General features: G+C 42.4%; 1 protein-coding gene across 1 annotated transcript in view; it reads right to left on the bottom strand.

Annotated features, from left to right (window-relative positions):
* Positions 1 to 8,130: 8,130 nt before the first annotated feature.
* LOC121582594 (neural proliferation differentiation and control protein 1) overlaps positions 8,131 to 15,878 on the bottom strand; it is a 43,474-nt gene continuing 35,726 nt past the window's right edge. The window contains exons 3-9 of the mRNA XM_041898509.2: positions 14,269 to 14,370; positions 13,899 to 14,105; positions 13,589 to 13,655; positions 12,644 to 12,728; positions 11,959 to 12,038; positions 8,822 to 8,921; positions 8,131 to 8,622 (exon numbers count right to left, since the gene is read on the bottom strand). Of these exons, the coding sequence (XP_041754443.1) occupies positions 8,542 to 8,622; positions 8,822 to 8,921; positions 11,959 to 12,038; positions 12,644 to 12,728; positions 13,589 to 13,655; positions 13,899 to 14,105; positions 14,269 to 14,370 (722 nt within the window). The 3' untranslated portion in view covers positions 8,131 to 8,541. The remainder of the gene's footprint in view (positions 8,623 to 8,821; positions 8,922 to 11,958; positions 12,039 to 12,643; positions 12,729 to 13,588; positions 13,656 to 13,898; positions 14,106 to 14,268; positions 14,371 to 15,878) is intronic.

Below are 15,878 nucleotides of genomic sequence, written 5' to 3'. Positions count from 1 at the left end.
TATAGGAGAAGAATCCATCTGATCCCAGTGAGGACTGGTTGAGGGTCTTCGCCCTCCTTTCACTGAGCTTTAAATAAAAGAGTGGAGGTAGTGGAGACAGTAATGGTATCACAGCAAAATGTAATACTGTATTTTGTAATAAAGTCAAAGCTGTAAAGATGGTTAATGATACTGTACACTTCAACACTCTCACTGAGACAACTCGGACATATCAAGTATGTCTAGCACCATGTCCAAATAAGCTCCCTGTACTCTATAGTGTATTCTATATGAAAGTAGTGTGGTATCAACCATAAGGAGGTGTGAGGGAGAGTCACACATAGCTGTGTGGATAAACAATGTAGTTCAGACACACATTCACCACTCACCAATGACCCATCCAGGGTGACTGAGATAGGCATAGGAGTACTGCCTAGTTTCAATCATTCTGACTCCATCAGTGGAGAGATTTCATTCAGATTGACTTGCCCAGAAACACTTTTTCATTTGTCTTGATTGGCTGTTCTGAGAGGCCACGATAGGGGGGTGGGTTATATGTAAATTATATGTATATACCCATAACTTCTTATTCAGGCCAACTCTAGAAAATCAAAAAGCCATCATACTTGTTTGTGGGGGAAGGTAGTCAGCGAGAAAAGAGGTGGAGAGACTGTGAGCCTACGATGGATGCTATGGGGAGAAGGGTCAGAAAAAACTCTGAGCCGTAGATGTTGTATATAGTTTATTCGGACCCTACTCCCCATAGCATCCATCGTAGGCTCACAGTCTCTCCACCTCTTTTCTCGCTCACTACCTTCCCCCACAAACAAGTCTGATGGCTTTTTGATTTTCTCCCTAACAGCCCTGCCTTTGACACTCAACACCATCCCTTTACCCATCGCAAACCTTCAGCAGCAGACCAATACCTGCCTCCCTACCACCATCCACAAGGACAATGGGCCTTAACGGCCCTAGGCAGGCAGCTCAATGGAGCCAGTTACAAGAGCAACCCCCCCGCCCAAAATGCTCAGAGAGTTTCTATTTACAAGTCATCAGACTGCTGAACACTTGAACTGGAATGACCACTTGCTCTGATTCTCCGCACTTTAGCACACATGCACTCACGCACACACACAGACAGACACAGACAGATACAGACAGACGCACACGTGCATGCGCACACAACACACACATTCTTGTTACAAACCCATCACAACTGCTGCTACCAGACTTTTATTTTGATTGCTAAATATTGCACAATTTAAACACTTGCCCCCAATCCCCCCCCCTTCCCCAAAACACATGTAAATATTGGACTGTAAATTGTGCCTTGCTGTATTATATTTATGCTAAAATGTTTATTCTATTCTACTGAGCCATTACTTTATGTTCGTATTGTTATATTTTATTATTTATTATTGTTGTTGCATTGTCGAGAAGGAACCTGCAAGTAAGCATTTCGTTGGGCGGTGTATACCATGTGTATCCCGTACATATGACTAATAAAACTTGAAACACACAGAAAGGTTGAGGAGTGAGGAGAGCAAACATGACTCCAGTAATCCTTGTCCACCAAAGACATTTAAGAAGTGTCATAGAAAGTGTGATTCAATAGGCGATGAAAGTTGAGAACTAATGAAACTGTCTTTTATTGGATGTTGGTGTGTGATGTTATGTGGAACAGACAACACACCAATAGTCATAGAAAGCTGGATAACAGAGTCAGGAATGGATAATTCCAGTACCTACTCCAAGCCCCCCCCAAGCTCAGTTGTCTGATCCTCAGCCTCCTCTCCACCCACTCCTATATTTTCAACCCCACATAGCTTCATTTACCCATTTAGCCTTTTTGTGCAGAGTCCATTTCAGGGTCAAAAGTCATGTAAAGAGGAACATCCTTAAGAGAGAGAGAGAGACACAGAGAGAACGTGAGCAAGAGAAGAGAGAGAGTGAGATAAAGAGAGAGACAGAGTGAAGAAATTTGCATGGTCATTTTGCATGTTTCACTTGTGGTAAAAACTTTTAATTCAGATGCTTGTCCTGCATGTACAAATATATAAAAGTGAACACTTTCACTCTTTGTATGTACATTTTGCAACACCAGGGTTGGAAATGACAGGGATAAAACAGAGAAACAATACTAAATAGTGATATTTACCATACATCCACCACCAATCGTCAATCCTATAGACATTCAAGTGCATACATATCACTTTACATGTCTCCTTCAGTTACAGGATGCTTACACATAGGAGGCTGAATCAAAGTTAATATCATGTTCAAACATGTCGGAATCACACCATGCATGAGACATCATCTGGTACTCAATTTTAGAATACTCTCTTAAATCTACACTAATTATGTGCACATTATATGACAACGAGTAAAAAATTAAAATAACGTCATACTAGACCCTGTTTTTGGGAGATAAGAATAGACATCACAGATGTGACAGATTTTTTGTGGGCATAAAATAGTACTTTAAAGATTATATCACAGTATATCATGACAGTGTTCCTCTCGCTCCTTAACCCAATACCAAGCACATTTCATGAAAAACCCTTTATATGTACCTATAATTAACTGGGGGATAATAATATCCAGATGACACAAAAGGGGCTATAGAGTGCACTACTTTTGACCAGGACCCATAGGGCTCTGGTCAAAAGTAGTGCACTATATAGGGAGTAGGGTGCCATTTGGGACACATACGTTGAGTTTTACACATGGCTGTAGTTCCATAGAAGTCCACAATGGCTGTGAGTGATCCATAGAGGTGTCCGCATGGTCCTAAAGCAAACCGTCGCCTTATTTTGTATCACATTCCATTGAGAAAACGGGGGGGGACAAAAAGCCACCTTCGTAGATGGTTTGAAGTCAGATACAAATCTGATTCAAGGCCATGTGTCTGAACGGTCAAGTCTGATTTATTTGCCCTCAAGTGGTTTTTAGACTTATTTGGCATATCTTGTTGCTTGCTAGCTACTCTGTTGACAGTTTGACAAGAACATGTGGTAGCTAACTAGCTTGTTAATCATTTACAAACAAACTAGTGAATATGCTAGAAAGCTAAACAGCTACCTAGCTAGCTAGTTGACTGCTGTGGCTAACCAAACATGGCTTGTTTTGAAAGTTGGACAATCTTATCCTGTGAGGCTTTAAAAGTGTTCTTACCCTAATGATTTTAAACATTCAAAGCAATTGGGAAACATCCATGGCAGACATTGGTGTCACCTTAGCTTGCTACATAACTTCTGAGTGATAGGAAACACAATCACCACCACCAATCAGCCTACACCACTACACACACACCTGTCGTTGCTATGACAACTAGTGTAGCCTTGTCAGCAAATTACTGCTGTCTTAACACACACAAATCCAATTTGGTCACTTTTAGCTTGCTGTCTGGACAGTCAGTAGTCCAAACTGATTTGAGCATTAAGGCCTGCAGTGTGAACAAGGCTTTAGTTGCCGATAAGTGGTCCTCTGTAGCTCAGCTGGTAGAGCACGGCGCTTGTAACGCCAAGGTAGTGGGTTTGATCCCCGGGACCACACGTACACAAAAAAAATATATGTATGCACGCATGACTGTAAGTCGCTTTGGATAAAAGCGTCTGCTAAATGGCATATTATTTATTTATTATATAATCTTGTGCCATCGATGGTTGCAATAGGCCTCTTGTTATTTGATTATATTCCTATAGGCTACATTTTGTAGGCTAACCATTAGCCTATCAATAGTCACATAATAAAATGTGTGAAAACCGATAATCTACTGTATGTGTTTCCCTGGCTAAATTGATGAGTTGATTTGGGGCATCAGTTGATTGACAGATGTAGGCCTACTGTAGAATGATAAACTTTCCTACAGTGTGTATGCTCGCCCACGTATTTTAGTTAGGCTATGTATAATTTGCAGAGGTGGGTAGAGTACTGAAAATCTGTATTTAAGTAAAAGTACTGTTACTTAGATTAATAAATTACAAAGTAAAATTTGCTTCTTAAGAAACTGCTCAAGTATGAGTAAAAAAGTATCCGGTCAGAAAACTACTTAAGTACTAGTTAGAAAATGTTTGTCAGGTAATTTTTTACACCACACCTTATGGTAAACTGTGACAGAAAACCAAAAGGACAACAACTTAGTGCAATTGATTTGACATTAATTTATTATTAAAGCCTGCCAGCACCATCTTGCAGATGTCCCCCAGCACAGGTACGTAGGATGTACAGTTACAATTACGGTCATTCAATGTTGACTTAATATCTATCAATGTGCACAATTTCATAAAAAGGTATATGGTACTCGAGACATTGGAATAATTGTACAATTTCAATAGCATTAATGAAAATGTATTTCATGTGATAATGCATACAAAAAATATTTACACCAAGTGTGATGTTACATTTTTCACTCAGAATGAACAGGTGTTACAACAGTCAAACAATCATCCCGAAATGTCACTGTCAATCGTGTTACTAGTATGCAAATCAGACACATTTCACCATGGAATTAAATTGACGTCAAAAGTTGATTTTATTTTTCATTTTCGCTACCCTAACCCTTTTCCTAACCTTAACTTACTCCTCCTAACCTGCTACGAAAAGTCAATTTTTACAAAAGCTGTATCACTTCTAGACAAAACCGGATTTATACTCCATCCCTTCCGAACCTGCCCTTTCCACTTTCAAGGGTATTTTCTTTTCTTGGCTGGCTCACTCCTCCTGCCTCGGTCCTGCCGCAACAAGCTGTAAATAAAAATACATTCTATATGATTTCTATATGGCACAAAAAGCTTACTGAGATGATACAATGTCTGTATGACAGTGCTTATAGGCATTGTCATAGAAACAGAATGACACACACACACACACAGGGAGAACAATGCATAGGAGGATGCTGCGGTGGACTGACCTGTTGATCTTGCTAATGTTAGCTAGCTACAGAGGGGGAAAAAAGTATTTAGTCAGCCACCAATTGTGCAAGTTCTCCCACTTAAAAAGATGAGAGGCCTGTAATTTTCATCATAGGTACACGTCAACTATGACAGACAAAATGAGAAGAAATAAATCCAGAAAATCACATTGTAGGATTTTTACTGAATTTATTTGCAAATTATGGTGGAAAATAAGTATTTGGTCAATAACAAAAGTTTCTCAATACTTTGTTATATACCCTTTGTTGGCAATGACACAGGTCAAACGTTTTCTGTAAGTCTTCACAAGGTTTTCACACACTGTTGCTGGTATTTTGTCCCATTCCTCCATGCAGATCTCCTCTAGAGCAGTGATGTTTTGGGGCTGTCGCTGGGCAACACGGACTTTCAACTCCCTCCAAAGATTTTCTATGGGGTTGAGATCTGGAGACTGGCTAGGCCACTCCAGGACCTTGAAATGCTTCTTACGAAGCCACTCCTTCGTTGCCCGGGCGGTGTGTTTGGGATCATTGTCATGCTGAAAGACCCAGCCACGTTTCATCTTCAATGCCCTTGCTGATGGAAGGAGGTTTTCACTCAAAATCTCACGATACATGGCTCCATTCATTCTTTCCTTTACACGGATCAGTCGTCCTGGTCCCTTTGCAGAAAAACAGCCCCAAAGCATGATGTTTCCACCCCCATGCTTCACAGTAGGTATGGTGTTCTTTGGATGCAACTCAGCATTCTTTGTCCTCCAAACATGACGAGTTGAGTTTTTACCAAAAAGTTATATTTTGGTTTCATCTGACATTCTCCCAATCCTCTTCTGGATCATCCAAATGCACTCTAGCAAACTTCAGACGGGCCTGGACATGTACTGGCTTAAGCAGGGGGACACGTCTCGCACTGCAGGATTTGAGTCCCTGGCGGCATAGTGTGTTACTGATGGTAGGCTTTGTTACTTTGGTCCCAGCTCTCTGCAGGTCATTCACTAGGTCCCCCCGTGTGGTTCTGGGATTTTTGCTCACCGTTCTTGTGATCATTTTGACCCCACGGGGTGAGATCTTGCGTGGAGCCCCAGATCGAGGGAGATTATCAGTGGTCTTGTATGTCTTCCATTTCCTAATAATTGCTCCCACAGTTGATTTCTTCAAACCAAGCTGCTTACCTATTGCAGATTCAGTCTTCCCAGCCTGGTGCAGGTCTACCATTTTGTTTCTGGTGTCCTTTGACAGCTCTTTGGTCTTGGCCATAGTGGAGTTTGGAGTGTGACTGTTTGAGGTTGTGGACAGGTGTCTTTTATACTGATAACAAGTTCAAACAGGTGCCATTAATACAGGTAACGAGTGGAGGACAGAGGAGCCTCTTAAATAAGAAGTTACAGGTCTGTGAGAGCCAGAAATCTTGCTTGTTTGTAGGTGACCAAATACTTATTTTCCACCATAATTTGCAAATAAATTCATTAAAAATCCTACAATGTGATTTTCTGGAGAAAAAAATTCTCAATTTGTCTGTCATAGTTGACGTGTACCTATGATGAAAATTACAGGCCTCTCTCATCTTTTTAAGTGGGAGAACTTGCACAATTGGTGGCTGACTAAATACTTTTTTCCCCCACTGTACATGGTTGACACTGCATCTAGCTTAGACAGCTTGTCTTGTAATGGCAACCAAATGTGATAGGTATACTGAACGAAAATATAAACGCAACATGTAAAGTGTTGGTCTCATGTTTCATGAACTGAAATAAAAGATCCCAGACATTTTTCAGACGTACAAAAAAATGATTTATCTAACATTTTGTGTACAAATTTGTTTACATCCCTGTTAGTGAGCATTTCTCCTTTGCCAAGATAATCAATCCACCTGACAGGTGTGGCTTTACCAACAAGCTGATTAAACTGCATGATCATTACCTTGTGCTGGGGACAATAAAAGGCCATAAATTTTTTTGGTCACACAACACAATGCCACAGATGTCTCAAGTTGAGGGAGCATGCAGTTGGCATTCTGACTGCAGGAATGTCCACCAGAGCTGTTGCCAGAGAATTTAATGTTCAACGTCGTTTTAGAGAATTTGGCAGTAAGTCCAACCGGCCTCACACCCGCAGACCGTGTGTAACCCCGCCAGCCCAGGACCTCCACATCTGGCTTCTTTACCTGCAGGATCGTCTGAGACCAGCCACTGGACAGCTGATGAAACTGAGGAATATTTCTGTCTGTAATAAAGCACTTTTGTAGGGAAAAACTCTGATTGGCTGGGCCTGGCTCCTCAGTGGGTGGGCCTATGCCCTCCCAGGCCTACCAATGGCTGCGCCCCTGCCATCATGTGAAATCCATAGATTAGGGCCTAATGAATCTATTTCAATTTACTGATTTCCTTATATGAACTGTAACTCAGTAAAATCGTTGAAATTGTTGCGTTTATATTTTTGTTCAGTATAGTTAGATATTGCCACACACATCTGATTAATCTATTTACTCTGTATGCCAAGAGAAGGTACTAGTTGGCCAACAAACAGAGGTCATATTGGGAGCTAAAAACAGGAGATTCAACATTTTCTGTCATTTTCTGGGTTAGCCAAAGCTAGCTAGCTAGCTACCTAGCCATTTGATTTGCATTTGTCCTCAAAACACAATTTCAACAGCAGAATAACATATTATAAATACTTATCTTTCTCCAGAAATATATAATATTACAAAGGCAGAAGGTAATAAAAGTGCAACTTACCTCTGATCGCGTCTGGCTAAGAACCCAAGAACAAAAATATGAAGACGAGCGCTTCACTTCAAGAGCCGTGGTGGAGATAAAACTGGGTTTGATGGACAACTTTGAGAGCCAATGGACTTAGAGTTTTGATGACATGCTATTTTGAATACATTTCATTGGTCAAGGGGTTGTGAAACGTTCATACAGATGTATAGTATCGATTCATGTAAAAAATAATAAAACATCACAACATTTGGTTAGGAGGTTTTCATCTGACAGCGACGATATAATAATATAAATCTATGTAACTAAAGTGATTTGGTCAAATGTAATGGAGTAAAAAGTCATTTACTTCCTTCAGAAATTACTTGAGTAAGAGTACAATTAAGCCCACAGAGAGTAACTAGAAATGTACTAGTTTCTCCAAAAATTCAAAGGACATTTGTGGACCAGATTCAAACCCATGCCTACTCTTGCATATGTTTACCATTGTCAGCGGCTGTACCCACTGGACCACACAGGCACTGCGATAACCACCAATTTATTTTGCTCATTGTTTGCCTTGAACATATAATACAACAAATAATCAGTGGACCTGCAGTCTAAATTATTGTATAGCCTACAAACACCGCTTCCAGCTGCCCCCTGGCATCGATTCTCAATATTGAATAGACATTCAAATCCTCCTGCTGCAGATCATTTTCCTTCTGCAACGAAATGGGTCAAATTAAGATCCGACATCTGTATAAGCCTGTCCAGTTTTGAGATAGCAACCTGATTGGAGAGTTAAGGTGGTCTTTTCCAGAGTACAAGAAATGGCGTGTGTGTGTGTGTATTCTGTGTGTGTGTGTAGGTTAGTATTATGTTTTAATTGGTTGTATGTTTCTGTGTGTGTGTGTTTGTGTGGTGTCTGCGTGTGCCAGCATGCATTAAAGTCTATGGATTTCCCTTGGGATTCTCTTGGTAGTATAGGGTAGAGTCGTCAAACAAAGGATTTTTCACTTCCATCTCTCCAGTCTGCAATGAAATAAAAACTGTTGTTAAAAGCCAAACAAACACAGTCATCATCAATATGAATATTGTGTGAGAAACAAGGACAGAATTTGTGTGAATATATTATGTGTTTGTGCGTATGTGCCTGAGTGCGTGTGTGCATGTCTGAGTGCAAGTACGTGTGTGTGTGTGTGTGTGTGTGCATGTGTCCTAGCACACCCACCGGTGCAAGGCCAGGGCACTCGTACACAGTGAAGTCTCCGCCCACTTCTTCCTCATCTGATGTGACTTCTGAGTCAGTGACTTTCGGCTCCGATTTATGTCTGAAAAACGACAGAATCAAATCAAATCAAATTTTATTTGTCACACGTGCCAAATACAACAAGTGTAGACCTTACAGTGAAATGCTTACTTACAAGCTCTTAACCAACAATGTAGTTTTAAGAAAAATAAGTGTTAAGTAAAAAATTGATAAGTAAAAAATAAAAAATAAAAAAATAAAAAAATAATAATTAAAAAGCAACAGTAAAATAACAGTAGGGAAGCTATATACTGGGAGTACCGGTACAGAGTCAATGTGCGGGGGCACAGGTTAGTTGAGGTAATGGAGGTAATATGTACATGTAGGTAGAGTTAAAGTGACTATGCATAGATAATAAACAGAGAGTGGCAGCAGCTTAAAAGAGGGGGTGGGTGGAGGACAATGCAAATAGTCAGGGTAGCCATTTGATTAGCTGTTCAGGAGTCTTATGGCTTGGTGTTAGAAGCTGTTAAGAAGCCTTTTGAACCTAGACTTGGCACTCCGGTACTGCTTGCCGTGCGGTAGCAGAGAGAACAGTCTATGACTAGGGTGGCTGGCGTCTTAGACAATTTTTCAGGCCTTCCTCTGACACTGCCTGGTATAGAGGTCCTGGATGGCAGGAAGCTTGGCCCCAGTGATGTACTGGGCCGTACGCACTTCCCTCTGTAGTGCCTTACGGTCGGAGGCCAAGCAGTTGCCATACCAGGCAGTGATGCAACCAGTCAGGATGCTCTCGATGGTGCAGCTGTATAATGAGAATGGGGGCATGTTCGGTCCTCCTTTTCCTGTAGTACACAATCATCTCCTTTGTCTTGATCAAGTTGAGGGAGAGGTTGTTACCCTGGCACCACAAAGCCAGGTCTCTGACCTCCTCCCTATAGGCTGTCTTATCGTTGTCTGCGATCAGGCCTACCACTTTTGTGTCGTTGGCAAACTTAATGATGGTGTTGGAGTCGTGCCTGGCCATGCAGTCATGGGTGAACAGGGAGTACAGGAAGGGACTGAGCACGCACCCCTGAGGGGCCCCCGTGTTGAGGATCAACGTGGCAGATGTGTTGTTACCTACCCTTACCACCTGGGGGCGGCCCGTCAGGAAGTCCAGGATCCAGTTGCAGAGGGAGGTGTTTAGTCCCAGGGTCCTTCGCTTAGTGATGAGCTTAGAGGGCACTATGGTATTGAATGCTGAGCTGCAGTCAATGAATAGCATTCTCACAAAGGTGTTCCTTTTGTCCAGGTGGGAAAGGGCAGTATGGAGTGCAATAGAGATTGCATCATCTGTGGATCTGTTGGGGCGGTATGCAAATTGGAGTGGGTCTAGGGTTTCTGGGATAATGGTGTTGATGTGAGCCATGACCAGTCTTTCAAATCACTTCATGGTTACAGACATGAGTGCTACGGAGTCATTTAGGCAGGTTACCTTAGTGTTCTTGGGCACAGGGACTATGGTGGTCTGCTTGAAACACGTTGGTATTACAGACTCAGTCAGGGACAGGTTGAAAATGTCAGTGAAGACACTTACAAGTTGGTCAGCGCATGCTCGGAGTACACGTGCTGGTAATCCGTCTGGCTCTGTGGCCTTGTGAATGTTGACCTGTTTAAAAGGTCTTACTCACATCGGCTACGGAGAGCGTGATCACACAGTCGTCCGGAACAGCTGATGCTCTCATGCATGCTTCAGTGTTGCTTGCCTCGAAGCGAGCATAGACGTAATTTAGCTCGTCTGGTAGGCTCGTGTCACTGGGAAGCTCGCGGTTGTGCTTCCCTTTGTAGTCTGTAATAGTTTGCAAGCCCTGCCACATCCGACGAGCGTCGGAGCAGGTGTAGTACGATTCAATCTTAGTCATGTATTGACGCTTTGCCTGTTTGATGGTTCGTCAGAGGGCATAGTGGGATTTCTTATAAGTGTTCTGGTTAGAGTCCCGCTCCTTGAAAGTGGCAGCTCTACCCTTTAGCTCAGTGCGGATGTTGCCTGTAATCCATGGCTTCTGGTTGGGGTATGTACGTACGGTCACTGTGGGGACGGCATCATCGATGCACTTATTGATGAAGCCAGTGACTGATGTGGTGTACTCCTCAATGCCATCAGAAGAATCCCAAAACATATTCCAGTCTGTGCTAGCAAAACAGTCCTGTAGCTTAGCATCTGCATCATCTGACCACTTCTTTATTGACCGAGTCACTGGTGCTTCCTGCTTTAGTTTTTGCTTGTAAGCAGGAATCAGGGGGATATAATTATGGTCAGATTGCTTATGGCCTTATACAGCTCATTGAGTGCGGTCTTAGTGCCAGCATCAGTTTGTGGTGGTAAATAGACAGCTACGAAAAATATAGATGAAAACGCTCTTGGTAAACAGTGTGGTCTACAGCTTACTATGAGATACTCTACCTCAGACGAGCAAAACCTTGAGACTTCCTTAATATTAGATTTCGTGCACCAGCTGTTGTTTACAAATATACACAGACTGCCAGCCCTTGTCTTACTGGAGGCAGCTGTTCTATCTTGCCAATGCAGCGTAAACCCTGCCAGCTGTATATTATCCATGTCATTGTTCAACCACGACTCGGTGAAACATAAGTTGGTAGGATATTTGTGATCGTAGCTCATCTATTTTGTTATCCAATGATTGTACGTTGGCTAATAGGACAGACGGTAGAGGCAGATTACCCACTCGCCGTTGGATCCTTACAAGGCACCCCGACCTACGTCCCTGATATCTCCGTCTCTTTCTCCTGCGAATGACAGGGATTTGGGCCTTGTCGGGTGTCTGAAGTAAATCCTTCGCGTCCGACTCATTAAATAAAAAATCTTTGTCCAGGACGAGGTGAGTAATCACTGTCCTGATATCCAGAAGCTATTTTCGGTCAAAAGAGACAGTGGCAGAAACATTATGTACAAAATAAGTTACAAATAACGCAAAAAAACACACACACACAATAGCACGATTGGAGCCCGTAAAACGGCAGCCATCTCCTCCAGCGCCATTATACCTTCACCAGGATGAATATGTGTGTGTATTCATATTTGAGTGGAACTGAATTGTCGGACAGGTAGAGCTCACTTTTCCATGGAGAGCATCTGCTGTTTCTGATGCTGGTAGTGGTACATCTGAGCACTCTGGGCCAACTTCTTATCCCCCGACTGAGGAGAAAAGGGAAAAGGAGAGAAGGAGAGCCATGAAAACCACCCTCAGTGGGGCGGAAAAGCAGAGCAGAGGCAAAGCCTGAAAACAGGACGCTTACGTCACAGACATCCTGTGGTAAAATCACATTGACAGAAGGAAATAAATCATACAAAAAATAGCCTAGTCCCTTATTTACACACATATAGGGCTGGTTTCCCGGACATAGGTGGAGGCTAATCCTGGTCTAAAATGCATGTTCAATATAGGGATTTTATATTCAAAGTGCTTCCTAGTCCAGGACTTCAGCTATCTTTGAACTTTCCCTGTTGAAAAACAATATCCCAAGTATAAATACAGTAATGTACACACACTTATGGGTACACAAATATGTTTTGAGCAAAATTGTGTTTTTTGGACACAATTACAAACTTCAAGAGTTGGCCATTCAAGGAGTTGGTCTGATGGGTTTGCTTTCATGTCATCGGCCTCCCCCCTTGCTTGTGGAAACAATAGAGGACCAAAGAGAAAAGGGTCTAATCTGGGTATGGGTAATAGGAAATAGACTCCTAATGTATTTAGATGAGGTGGATGTACGGTGCCCCATGCGGGACAATGTACTTACTGAAGTCCTGTTGGCTGTTCCATTTCCATTGCTTCCAAATGCAGGGTAATCTATCTTCTGGGCCAGATGTGATTCCTTCTGTAACCTGTAGGGGGCAACATTATTCTGAGCCATTAGAGACATTTACATTTACATTTACGTCATTTAGCTGACGCTCTTATCCAGAGCGACTTACAGTTAGTGCATACATTATTATTTTCATACTGGCCCCCCGTGGGAAACGAACCCACAACCCTGGCGTTGCAAACGCCATGCTCTATCAACTGAGCTACCTCCCTGCCTGCCATTCCCTCCCCTACCCTGGACAACGCTGGGCCAATTGTGCGCCGCCCCATTGGTCTCCCGGTTGCGGCCGGCTACAGCAGAGCCTGGATTCGAACCAGGATCTCTAGTGGCACAGCTAGCACTGCGATGCAGTGCCTTAGACCACTGCGCCACTCGGGAGACCAGAGAGACTGGAGAAGGAACAGCAGGCAAAATATATAAAAAAACATCTGCATTATGGACTAAGGATACTTCCCAATAGCACGATATTCCCTATATAGTGCACTTCATTTGACCAGAGCCTTATGGTCCCTGGTCAAAAGTAGTGCACTATAGGGAGTAGGGTGCCATTTGGGATGCATCCTAACAGTGCAGTGCAGTGCACTTCACTTCATCCTTGATGCGTCCCAATGGCACCCTATCCCCTATATAGTGCACTACCAAATGACCAAAGCTATATGGGTCCTGGTCAAAAGTGCACCATAGGCAGTAGGGTGCCATTTGGGATGCAAATAACAGTGCAGTGCTTAAATCTATCCTTCATAAAATGTGTTGGGAAATTATTCAACATGCTCTAACAAAAACAACACTTGACAGTAAAACAATAGAAAGGAGTCTAGCACATCTTAGTTGTCAAATTAAATAATAACATAATGATATTGTTACTGTCTGAAGTCTTACCTGACCCAGCAAACTGTAGCCAAGATCAGGGCCACAGTGCCAACGATGAGACACACAGAGATCATAACTGCAGAGGTGGACATAAACAGAGAAGAGGATAGATTGAAGACAAGTTACACATAAAAGGAGGAGAAATTATGAAATTGTGTGTGACTGCAGATGAAATCGAACCACTTACAAACCTATTCCCTTATAAATAGCTTTGTATATTTGTGTCATCCTAAACCGGCTTAGTAGAGCTGGCCTGGGTGCTCCATGCTGCTCTCACGCCATAAACGTGTCCCTACTTTCAACTAATAAAGACACTTACTGACAAGGAGACTGTCCTTGGAGGGGTATGGGATGGCTATGGGGCCTCCAGGTCCTCCCGGTCCCACCCTCTCCAGAGCCCCAGTGGCAGGCTGCGGGGTCCGGGTAGAGGGGTGGGCGGTGGTGGGCTGCTCCTCCGAGGGTTGGGCCTGGCCTCTCTGTCTGGGAGACTTTGTCTGAGTCATAGGAACTGCCTTGGAGGGGGTGTCTGGGAGAGAGAGAGAGAGAGTAAGAGAGCGAAAGAGAAAGACAGAGACATTGTTATTATTGTGGTATAGATAACGTTTTATATATAGCGACACACATCTATAGAAAACTAACAAAAACATGTAATAAAATGCATAAAAATGCATATGGAACATAAGGCTCACCTGATTGTTTTGATTGTTTGACCTCTGACACTTCCTGCTTGGCAATGACTGAGTGAAGGAAGTCAATCTCTTCATCTAGATCAGAAAAGGCTGTCACTTTACCTGAGGAGAAAGACATCGGCAGATATAAGAGTGAGTCTGTATGAACATCATACCTTTGTTCAGGATCTCTTCTTAAATGTATGTATTGTGCTTCTACATTTGTGAGTTTTGAATTTGTATTTATTAAGGATCCCCATTAGTTCCTGCCAAGGCAGCAGCTACTCTTCCTGGGGTCTGGCAACATTAAGGCAGTTATATACAATTAAAAATATTACATGACATTACATTTCATCATGACTTTCACAACACATTAAGTGTGTGCCCTCGGCCACTACTCTACTACCACATATCTACAATAAAAAAAAATCCATGTGTACGTGTGTATAAAGTGCGTGTTTTATCATGTGTATGTGTATGCGTGTGTCTGTGCCTGAGTGTGTGTCTATTCACAGTCCCCGCTGATCCATAAGGTATATTCTTATCTGTTTTTTTAAAATCTGATTCTACTGCTTGCATCAGTTACCTGCTGTGGAATAGAGTTTCATGTAGCCATGGCTCTATGTAGTACTGTGCGCCTCCCATAGTCTGCTCTGGACTTTGGGATTGTGAAGAGACCTCTGGTGGCATGTCTTGTGGGGTATGCATTGTGTCCGAGCTGTGTTTTAGTAGTTAAAAAAAACAGCTTGGTGCATTCAGCGTGTCAATACTTCTTACAAGAACAAGTAGTGATGAAGTCAATCTCTCCTCTACTTTGAGCCATGAGATATTGATATGTTAGCTCTCTGTGTACATTTAAGGGCCAGCCTTGCTGCCCTGTTCTGAGCCAATTGTAATTGTCCTAAGTCCCTCTTTGTGGCACCTGAACAGACAACTGGACAGTAGTCCAAGTGCGACAAAACTAGGGCCTGTAGGACCTTGATAGTGTTGTTAAGAAGGCTGAGCAGCTCTTTATTATTGACAGACTTATCCCCATCTTAGCTAGTGTTGCATACAATATTTAATTGAGGTTTAGAGTTTAGTGAATGATTTGTCCCAAATACAATGCTTTTAGTTTTTGAAATATTTAGGACTAACTTATTTCTTGCCACCCATTCTGAAACTGACTGCAGCTCTTTGTTAAGTGTTGCAGTAATTTCACTCGCTGTAGTAGCTGATGTGTATAGTGTTGAGTCATCCGCATACATAGACACACTGGCTTTACTTAAAGCCAGTGGCATGTCATTAGTAAAGATTGAAAAAAGTAAGGGTCCTAGACAGCTGCACTGGGGAATTCCTGGTTCTACCTGGATTATGTTGGAGAGGCTTCCATTAAAGAACACCCTCTGTGTTCTGTTAGACAGGTAACTCTTTATCCACAATATCCTAGGGGGTGTAATGCCATAACACACGTTTTTCCAGCAGCAGACTATGATCGATAATGTCAAAAGCCGCACTGAAGTCTAACAAAACAGCTCCCACAATCTTTTTATCATAAATTTCTCTCAGCCAATCATCAGTCATTTGTGTAAGTGCCATGCATGTTGAATGTCCTTCCCTATAAGCATGCTGAAATTCTGTTGTCAATTTGT

The sequence above is a fragment of the Coregonus clupeaformis genome, chromosome 15 (genome assembly GCF_020615455.1).
Source record: "Coregonus clupeaformis isolate EN_2021a chromosome 15, ASM2061545v1, whole genome shotgun sequence".
NCBI lineage: Eukaryota > Metazoa > Chordata > Actinopteri > Salmoniformes > Salmonidae > Coregonus > Coregonus clupeaformis.
This window is presented reverse-complemented; position numbering and strand designations above follow the sequence as displayed.